The sequence below is a fragment of the Pezoporus occidentalis genome, unplaced genomic scaffold, assembly GCF_034315485.1.
Source record: "Pezoporus occidentalis ecotype Australia unplaced genomic scaffold, CSIRO_AGI_Poc_V1 ctg7, whole genome shotgun sequence".
Classification (NCBI taxonomy): domain Eukaryota; kingdom Metazoa; phylum Chordata; class Aves; order Psittaciformes; family Psittacidae; genus Pezoporus; species Pezoporus occidentalis.
The window spans coordinates 4,366,297-4,376,941 of NW_026916052.1; the positions used below are offsets into that span (position 1 = coordinate 4,366,297).

The window sequence follows — 10,645 nt, forward strand, 5'->3', positions numbered from 1 at the left end:
TTATGGGGAGCTGATTAATAAATAAGGTCCATTTTCCATATGAGATATGCCAGAAAACAGATGCAGCTTTAGGCTCCCTGCACTGAGATATTATGTCTTTATTTAACGCTGTGCACTGATAACCTACTTCCTTCTGAACTGATTAAATGGGAAGCATCAAGCAGGGCACCATGGAGCCACCAAAAGCAGAATGGAACCCACTAACAAGCAGAGACCTTGTACGTGCAGCCAATACCACAACCCAGCCCCCAGCTGAAGGAAGATATGAATTGTCTTCAAAGCTTATCAGCTGCATCTTCTGTGTGTACGACATGACGCAACACTGTATCTATACTTCTCTCTTTAAATTGGTACGAAATGAGGACCTGTATAAACCAAGTCTTTTTTGCTTCAAAAATAACCAATGGAATGCATGCAACAAAAAAAGAAAATTTTATAATGCACTTTCTATGCAGTGGACTACGCAGCTACCACAACATGAAAATAGTAAAAAGTAGTATCCATAGCAAGCTATGAAGTTACTATGAAAGAAACACTCAAGTTCCTATAAATCTGTGTTGTTTTCATGCCTTAAACTCCCAACCAACCCATTCACCTGTCACTTCTGTTGACATGTCCTCCAAAGAATATCTGAGGGCCTATTAGCAGCATCTACCAGCCAATCTGCCACTGAACATTGAGCAGTGGGGTTTTTCTCATTCACTGCTTTTGCTCTGAACTGGTCCTGCACTTTTACTTTACAGTAGATTTCACAAAAAAAGTGGTAAGAATGTTTTGCATGTAAATAAAATTTTTAACTACCCGCACTTCTGGCCTCTAGTTGCACTCGAAATTTGAGCAAGAAAGCTAGCACCCCATGTATCGGAGCTGCAGCTCTGCCTGCTCATCAGCCCCTTGAGAGCCCATCCTACGTTTCACCCTGTTTCTCCTAGAGACAGGGTGATTGTTCATGGCAATTGAGATTTTGGCTGTACCTCAAAGTGGATTTTTAGCAAGACCTTGACAGCAGCGCAATTCATACCTTATGTTCCACCCATGCACCATGTTTCCCATTCCTTTAGCAACACTTCTCACTCACAATAATCAAGGGACAGCTGGGTACCTTTTCTACTTTAAACATTGTTTCTAGTGAGCACTTTTCCCTCCCACAGCACAGCGGCCAGGGAGCTCTGTTGCCTCCTGTGTGAGGCAGATACCCCATCACTGCCATTCCAAGTTGACAGTGTCCCTCATGGTTACCAGGGGCTGGTAACCCGTAAGGAAGCCTCCTCCATGGGTAAAAAATCCTTTGCAATGAGGGTGGTGAAACACTGGCATGGGTTGCCCAGAGAGGTGGTGGATGCACCATCCCTGCAGACATTCAAGGCCAGTCTGGACTTGGTTCTGGGCAGCATGGTCTAGTTGAAGATGTCCCTGCTCATGCAAGGAGAGGTGGACTAGACAACCTTTGAAGGTCCCTTCCAACCCAAATTATTCTGTGGTTCTATGGTCTCCACCGGACATCTGTCAGCAAGTTCTCCCCAGAGGAACAGTGACAGGGCCAGCGACAGCGTTTTTGCCACCATCTCATTCCCCAGCTCCACCCCAGCAGCCACTTGTTCAGTGTTTGGATTGTTCAGTGGTTAAAGGCCAATGCAGGCATGGCAGCAGGGCCAGCAGGAGGGTGGGCATATGCTTTGGAGCCTTGCAGGGCTCTGCCCAAGAGCCACCATAGCGTTCACTGGGCTTCAGTCATCAACTTCCTACCCTAGGGCACACTCTTTCATGAAGCCTCTGAGGGAGAGAGCTATGCTGTTTAGATATGAGTGAAATTGCACTGAACGAGAGAATGTTTTCAAAGCAATACCTTAGCAAGAAACTCTTAGATCTAAAGGCATGTTTTCCTTTTCAGTAACATGGTTTATTGATTGAATTCTCTTCCAGAATATCATCAGTGCTACATACAACAAATGCATGCATCTGCATTTACATGATTTTGTATCATATTAGTGCAGAAGTTGCTATTCAGTCATGATAAATATATGCAATCTTTATCACACCTGGTGCTGATATTTAAAAACCTCACACTGCACTGTAAAAAAGGATGGATTGCACCAGCCAAGGCAGTGCTAGTTTTGGCCATATCAATGCCTTTCCTCCAGGAATGTTCAGCTCCAGCATTGACCTTCTTGGCCCTTTGGACTGCCACTAAACAATGTGGTTAGTAATCCAAGCTCTTCAGCTATGAACTTAAAACAGAACAACCAAGTTTAACAGCAATCTGCAAATTGCATTAATTTACACAGCATAGGAGTGCAATGTCCCACACAACAGCAAACCCAGACGTATGGTTTGTGCTCGCATCGCAGCAAAACTGTGGAGGACTGGCGGGTAGTTCAGCAGACTCCAAAGAGTGGTACTCCTCTCCTCTCCTCCACCCTGCCCCTCTACCCTCCAGTTCCTGCTCCTGTCAATCTTGCCATCCCACCATGACTGCTACGGTGTGGTGAAGCTCACTCAATGACCAGAAGATCCACTGAGGATTTGCTGAAAAGTCATGGCTAGGTAGAACTAATTGCATTTATTATAAATATTCCTATATTCATAGTGAGTCAAATGCTGACCCAGTAAAAATTCTGATCGAATTAAGTCAGACTCTGTTCTTATTTATAGATATAGTTCTTAATAATTTCTGAAGCTAGTAACATAAATTTTATATATGCATATTTTGGTAGTAAATCCATTCCTAATGAAACTTCACTAATGGCAGCTAAATACCAAGAAATGCATCATGCTTTGTCACTAGTCAAGTTCCAACAGAAAGTGCTGGAAATCTTGCAGTTCTGTACCGTTTGCTGCCTTTTAAAAAGTGGAGTGTGAAATTCATCTAGAAAGAAATAACTTTTCACAAAGAGACATTCACCAGGTTACCAGCTATTCCAGAACTGGAATCCTGTGCCTAAAGATGAGAAGAATCTCCCAAGCAAAGCCCCATTCTCTGTTCATAAGACACTCTCAGGAGATGTCATAAAACCTTTTTAGGGATATTTAAGTGTTCTTTTTAATTAATAATTTTCTTTTCTCCTAGTATTCTCTCTAGTAGACACTGTTGGCTTTGACCAGCCTTAGCCTTGGTTTAAGCAGGACCCAATGAGCAGGGGGGGGGGAGTGTAGTGCTGGGTCTACAAGACCTAACACCTAAGACCAGCTACGCCAGCAGCCTTGAACCTGTTCGTTCACTTCTGTTTGTCTTCCTTGCCATACTTTGCTAAAAATGCCATCTCTTTAGATTAGTATTGTCACAGTGTGACCTCTCTGCAACAAAAGCAGAGTGTAGATCTACACTTAAATAGGATTTCCAGAAGTAATTGACAGAAACCACATAAACATAAGTAGAATGAGCTTGGACATAGACTGATTCATTTGCTTAGTATTTTGGGGATATTTCAGTGATGTAGGACAGATGAAATGCAATTTTTCCTTAGAAAACAAGGGGGGGTTCCTCTGCAAACTTCATTTTCCTGATAATTCTAACAGACTGCACTTTAGGAGACAGTGAATGTTAGAGAGGTGAATAAGAGTTCAATTTTCCATAGGACTGTGCTATTCTTTTATTGTAATTCTTTTCCTGAGAGGAGCTGTAGATTGTGGCAGCTCCCTTAAAGGTCAGAGAAGCCCAAATGACTTGCAGTCACAAGCAGTGACACTGGTATGGGTTGCTCAGTGAGAAGAGTCCTTCAGTAGTAATGGTGTTCAAATCGTATTACATAGTAAAGGAAGACCCATTGTCAGTGAGAGTTTCACTAGTCTGTCTTGAATGATAAATATCAGAGTTTGTCCTTGAACCACGCTTATAGTATTTCTTGTATCTTATGCAATATAGGTCCTTCATTATCTTCACAAAATAACTTCTGAACTTCACTCCAATAAATGCATAAAGCACAGGGTTCATGCAACAATGTAAAAATGCTATAGCTTCTGTGGTGTATTTCGCATAGGCCATTATCTTGTCACTTTCACAAGATTTGTCTATCTTGCCCATATTTATGGCTGTCACGAGAAGAACAATATTATAAGGTACCTGGCAAACTAGGAAAACCGCTACAATTAATATAATCACACGGATTGCTTTGTTTCTCTTGGAATTCTGAGCTTGTTGTAAGGATTTCACAATGACTGTATAACAAAAAATCATGAATATGAAAGGTATGAAAAATCCAAATCCAACTTGTAGACACAACAGCAGTGATTTCAACATTGTGCTTTCAGACATTCTATCAAATTTCTGATCACAAATCTCTTTGGTTTCATTGATGGAGAAGCTGTAACTTTCACTGTATAGGAAAGAGGAAGTAGAGATTAAAATTGATGATACCCACACAGCCAAACAAATGAGTTTACTGTATGCGAGTGTTCTTGCCCTGAGTTTAAACGACTTTGTTGCCTGTACAATAGCAATGTACCGGTCCACGCTGATAAAGGCCAGAAGCAACATGCCACAGCTGAAGTTGATTGCATAGATACCTCTGGTGATTTTGCAAATGAAATCACCAAAAATCCATTTATCAGTAGCATAATTCACTGCCCACAGTGGAAGAGTGAGAACAAACAATATGTCTGCTATGGCCATGTTGAGGAGGTACACATCCGTCATGGACTTGGTTCTTTCATATAAAGCAAAGGTCATCACTACGAAGATGTTACCAACTAAGCCGATGATACAAATCAACGAATACGCAACTGGTAGAAATGCTTTTGTGAAGTTCCTGACTTCCAGTTTAGAACAAGGTTGTGTGATTAGAGAAGCGTAGTCTGAATAATACTGATATTCTGAGGTGCATGAATCTGTCTGTAAAAGAAAAGATCACCAGTTAATAGCAGAGGTATTAATCTCTAATTTCTATGTAGTAGAGGATAGATAACAAAGTCATAAAAATACAGTACCTTGGAAATCTTTCAAAAATTGGTATGCAATCATTATAGGGCGTGCTGATTTGAAATAGAAGTGAAATTTCTCTTATGATAACTGTGATACTTCGATTCAGTCCTTCTCATGTCTCAGCTTCAAGCCTATATCAAACTCATCTAAAGACAGTCCACATTACTTTTTCCTCCTGCATGTTTTACACTGTTTCCACCAACTACACAGTGAGAATTACAAATCACAAATTTGTAAAACCAATTACAAATACATTTAACACTGCAGAGGAGACTAATTCAGGAATTTCATAAAATCTGAATTAAAATATGAACATGGAGATAATCTTTTGGGGTGGACCAAAGGTTTCCACCTTAAAATACATTATGCAGGAAGGATTAGCCTGATGTCATAGAAGACCCTACAGTATAAAAGTCTGAATTTGAAGTTGGGGTCTAGACTTCCTTTAGTGTCACAGGATGGGAACAGGTCCTTCTAGCATGTTCTGCATTTCACACTAACATAGCTACTATACATCAAGCCCCAGAATGGTTACTTTTCTCCAGTTAGCTAGACAGGCAAACCAGGCAGGCTAACCTGAGACACACACCACAAACACCAAACCTGTAGTTACATTAGCAGAGTGCAAATAGAATAAAGAGTGTGACTTGACACCAAATTCTGCTGTCAGAAACACCTCCTCAGCTAATCACTCCTGCAATTAGGGCGTTTGAACCAGCAGCCTCAAAGAGCTGGGACTTCCAGATCCATTGCTTCATTGAGGTACTAATATAGTTTATCAGTTAAATACTTACACAATTCATTTTGGCAGTACGCTTCTCAGCAAGTAAACCGTTGAGAAGAACTTCAAAATACTTTCCCAAGTATTTCTGAAAAGAAAATAAAGTAGATCAGATTGGGAAAACAGCACAAGAAATGTGAGCAAGTAGAAAAAACACAATTGGAAATAGAACTCTCTTCAAAGAAGAATCTCATCACTTCAACTGTATCAACAATACAGAGGACCACCTCAACAAATCACACATTTCTGCAGCACAATGTACAGTTGTGGAAAGTGGCTGGTTTGTATCAGTATCATTAAAAGCACAATCTTACATATGGAATGTTTATTTATAAATGTAATAAACAATACATGAGAATATGTAACTCCTACTTAACGTTGACTTCGCACCACAAGAAATTAGAGTAGATTAAATTTTACTTTCAGAACTGTGTATAACACTGGCAATCAGTGTGTTGAGGGAAATGCAGAACAAATATCCGTAACAGTAATAGGGCACTGTGACTTTTTTGTTGGTTTTTTTGCTCTGGCATTTTATAAGTGTGTCTTGGCACTTTTAACATCACATTAATTGATGTTTTTTATTACACTACTGAGGCAAAATTAGAGTGCCATGATTAATTGCATTCTACTGTGTAACACAAACAGACTGAGCACTAGCATTGTTTTTCCTTTGTTCAGCACTCAGGTCTTCGTGTTACAGTCTGAACTCTATAGAAACAATTTATTTCTTCATCACTGTGATACTGAAGTATTTTACAAATGGTCATTAATTTGCACAACAGCCTATGGTGAGAAATTATTACTTTTATTCTGCAGGGAAGAAATGAGTCATTAGAGTAAGTAACCACTTGAAATGTCCAGTTTAAGATGCCTCTCCCCACCCCAACATCACTTTTAAGAGGGATTAGCATTAGGAAGGACTTCAGTTATGTAAAGGATTAAATCCGTTGACTCTGGTTGCAGCCAAGCTCAGACTTCTGCAAATCATACTACAGAGTCTAAAGTCGCAGACAGACAAAAAGGAGAACATGCCATTGTTGGCTACATGCGGAAAGCTGGGCTTGAATGACTTGTTTAACTTTACACAGGAACCCATGGGCAGGAGATTTAGTTCCTTGGCATTCCCTTGCATGAGTTCAGTCCTCCTTTCCATCAGCTGCCCTGTGAGACTGACACATGCCAGCAATTCAGTAATTGCAGGGACTGGGTGACATGAGGTTCCATGTTTGCTAAGGCTGTGAATAACAGTTTTGTCTAGACTTTGTCTGCTTTTTGTTAGTTGTGCTGCTAGTTAGGAAGTGTGCACAGGACAACTTTAAGCCTAGCTAAACAAATCCTTCCTGTCTGGGAATTGCCTGAATTTAGAGAGAGAGAGAAAGACAGATAATCTGTGAAAGTGGGGCAGATGCAGCCTGGATATAATTGGGAAGCTGGGGAGGGAAAGCACCAAACACCCTCCAAAAGCACAGTGAGGATGAGACTCTCTATGACTCCTTCTGGGAGGCTGGCTCATGACAGAAGACCGCAGATGGGTGAAGAGCCATGCTATATGATTTTGCTTAAGCATCACCGGTTCTCTGGTTCTCTGTCCTTTAAATAAGTCTTTAACCACCTCTCCAGCTTCCTCTGCTGTTTTTTCAAAGAAGCTGATTTTCAGAAGCTGCAGGAATATGACAGCCTGAAAACACTTGAAGACCTTCTGAAGCAAGCTTTAAACACTTTAAAATGTCTCTCATATGTAGAAAGGTAAAGCAAGCAGGTAAGTTGTGCAGTTCACCTGGGGCTGTTGTCCCCTCAGCCCATCTTTGTGCACCTCTAGTCTCCACCTGCTGTTTTACTGTCCTCTGACCCCATCCAACCAGATGCCCATGCCCTTGCTTTGTGTTTCTGTTACCCTTAGCACCTGGCTGCAGCTAGAGTAACTCTTCAGTGAGACAGCACTAAATGGGCACTTGTCTAGATTATTATTTTAGAAACTGTTATTTTATTGTTGTAAGAAAAATATCTTTCCAGGTATCCAATATCCGTATCTTTCTAGGACATACATGGTTAAAATATAGAAAGAGAGCCCTGAGAGCATATATTGTCTATAAAACAATCATTCTTCATTCCACTCAGCCAGATACTAGTATAACATGTAGAAGGAAGAAGACAGAGTGAAGGCATTTACAAGAAATGCCTGCAGCTTGCAAGCAGGGCTAAGAAAGGAGGTCTCTTCAGATTAGTACTGAAGAAGGGCTCTCTAGCCCTCAGAAGAGCTCAGCAGAAGCTTGCAGGGAAGAACAGCTACACATCACAGGAGAGCTCTGTGCTCTCCCTGATGCCATGGAAATTCACAGAGTCACCACCAGTAACACATTTATTCAGAAGAGGAGTTCCACTGTCCAGCAAACTTCATGAGGACAGTTGGTATGAGAGCAGTAGAAAAGGACTCAGCTGAAACCAGAATCAGATTTAGAACCTGATTTAAAGCTCTCAAGCCGATTTCCTTTTCTGAATTTGAAGCAGCATTCACTGAAGTTATTAAGAAGATGCACTTGCTGCAAAGGAAGTGGAATCAGAACTCTATAAACACTATTTTCTTTTCAATTTAAATCTTTCTAACAGTCTTTCAACACATACCTTTATAATTTATAATCTGCATATTTATGGCTTTATTTAGCATCAGTGTATTAGGAAATGATTAAAAATAAATTTCCACGTGTATATGGTTTGTGTGTGCTCTAACATTGTTCAAATGCTACCTATGGGCACATGTCTATGTGTGTGGACGCAAACATACTTATGTTCTGAATACTATATATATAAGCCTTGATTTTTTTTTAGCTTAGTATTTTTCCACTTTATCCACATTACTGTATTTCTTTTCACTATGAAAGCAATATATGAGTACTCAAAAGTAAGACTAAACTACAGTCTTAAATATGAATACATTATTTGAACTATACAAGCAAAAGACAATGGATAAAGAAAGACCTCAGCAAACAGACAGAATTCTATAAGGTTAAAAACTCAGTACTTGGAGGGAATCAAGAAATATTTTGTAAGCACTGCCCAGCATTGTAAGTGCACTGTGACTTATGTGCTCAGTTTAAAACATTGATCACATACACATACATTATAGATCACTTATTTTGTTTTGGTACTTACCAGATTTGAAAATGGTCTGAAGATCAGTGAAAGAGGATGTGTGATTCTGTTACATTCTTTTGTGGCTGCCTCAAGCACATTTACCATCAGCCTCCACAGGAGCACACTTTCATTTGAAAAACAAGAAATAACAGCAATAGTTAAAGGTACAGAATTAAATTGAAATAATTACCACTTCCTCCTGACAAGCAATAACAATAGCCTGTTTTTTTACGTAAAGGAAAATATTTAACCTTATCTATGCTGGAAGCAAGCAAGCTGGAGGCAAGTCATTTAGTCATTAGGCTACCTATGACTAATATACTAGCACTAGAATAATAAAAAGTAGGGTGCTAATTGTACTGTGCTCAGAACACAGCTGAATGATGGTCTATTTTTGCAAAGGGTGCACTTCATGTCATGCAGATGAGCAGTTTAATCATTAATTACTTAAATCAGCAAGATAACTTACAGTAGCTACTGTAACTGAGACAAGTGTTAGATACCAAATTGAATAACTGCTGGTTTTCTAAATAAAAACATAATAATCCGGTTTCTTTCAAGGTGTACGTTGTCCAACATTTTGTCTGAACTGTTAACATAAAATATGCAAGCTGAGGAAGGAACATGCAATTGTATTTGCCTGTTTGGCACAAACATTTGCTGTTTGTTTGCATGCTGCTTACGCCTGTGCTTAAAGTCAGTTGGATCTAGACATGAAAATACTTTATTTTATGATGTTTCTTTTCCAGGCCTTAGTTTCTGATAACTTAATGCAACTTAGATGTTGCATTAACAGGAAAAACAGAAATAGTAACAAACCCCTTCAAACTATCTATTTATTTTAGAGATTGTGTGTGTGAACTTTCAGTTGGAGCTTGATAGAGAGTTAGAGACCCCAGATGGCATTAATACAGACAGCCTTGTGAGATTAGAGTAAATTAATAGAATGTTGGAGCTAAAGAAATGCAAGGTGATAGATGTCATACAGATGTTTTCTAAGTTATGAGTTATTTCATGCTTTTAGTTAAATACTCAGCATGAATAACAGTCTTTCAGGTGAAGAATTCACCATGTAGGTGAACGCCCAAGTTAAAACTAGTTCAACTTACCTTCTCACTACGTTTTCTTTTGACCCAGTTAGAAAACCTGAACAGCCTTCCTTGCAGACACTTTGTGCTTCACTCTGTGGCAAATGGAAAGGGTTTTTTTCTTTTTGTCACAACCAGTTGAAAATCTGCATGCTATGCAAATGGAGCCCCCACATGTAGCTACTTCTTGTTCATATGTTAAAGCCCTGACAGAAAATCTGCTCTCGTTTAGCTAATGGTTATTGTGGTTTCTCAAATCTCACCATGTTAGTTTTCTGCCACCACTAATTAAGGAAATAAAATATTGAAAGATAAGGAAAACAAAACCATCATCTGGATTATTCCAGCACCCACAACCTGCTTCTGGAATGACGTGGGGTTTTTTAAATTCTAAAAGAAAGTAAGCACGCACCCCCCCACACACTGTGACATCCTGCTTTCATGTTCGTTCAGTTAAATTTAGATCAGTCTAATCTGATTCAAAAATCTAGCCATCTAGCTGAGGTTCTAGTCTCTCCAGACTACAAAATATAAACTATTTATTTACATTCAGGTTATGTTACCTATTCTTTTCTTTTAACATTATCCTCCTATATTGTCAATATGTTTGGGTTTTTTTTCTCATTAATTCTTTAAAACTTCCCTCTTCTGTTGGCATCTTGCTTTTCATTCCCTGACAAACATGCCTTTTTTCTTGTTTTGTAATTTCTGTATTTAGTTATT

General features: G+C 39.4%; 1 protein-coding gene across 2 annotated transcripts; it reads right to left on the minus strand.

Annotated features, from left to right (window-relative positions):
* Nucleotides 1–1,566: 1,566 nt before the first annotated feature.
* Nucleotides 1,567–10,273, minus strand: CCR6 (C-C motif chemokine receptor 6). 2 transcript variants are annotated; one of them, XM_062641766.1, is made up of 4 exons: nucleotides 9,944–10,273; nucleotides 8,853–8,958; nucleotides 5,713–5,787; nucleotides 1,567–4,828 (listed from the first exon to the last, which is right to left on the minus strand). In XM_062641766.1, the coding sequence occupies exons 2-4, from the start codon at nucleotides 8,937–8,939 to the stop codon at nucleotides 3,743–3,745; spliced, it is 1,248 nt and encodes a 415-aa protein (XP_062497750.1). In that variant the 5' UTR covers nucleotides 8,940–8,958; nucleotides 9,944–10,273; the 3' UTR covers nucleotides 1,567–3,742. The 2 variants fall into 2 exon arrangements, with proteins under 2 accessions (XP_062497750.1, XP_062497751.1); XM_062641767.1 differs by lacking the exon at nucleotides 9,944–10,273 and having other exon boundaries at nucleotides 8,853–8,978.
* Nucleotides 10,274–10,645: the final 372 nt, after the last annotated feature.

Coding starts and splice junctions, on each gene's coding strand:
- CCR6 (XM_062641766.1), bottom strand. CDS start 8,939: ATGGTAAATGTGCTTGAGGCAGCCACAAAAGAATGTAACAGAATCACA. Junction 5,788..8,852: donor TCAGACCATTTTCAAATCTG/GTAAGTACCAAA, acceptor TTTTCTTTTCAG/AAATACTTGGGAAAGTATTT. Junction 4,829..5,712: donor GTACTGCCAAAATGAATTGT/GTAAGTATTTAA, acceptor TTTCTTTTACAG/ACAGATTCATGCACCTCAGA.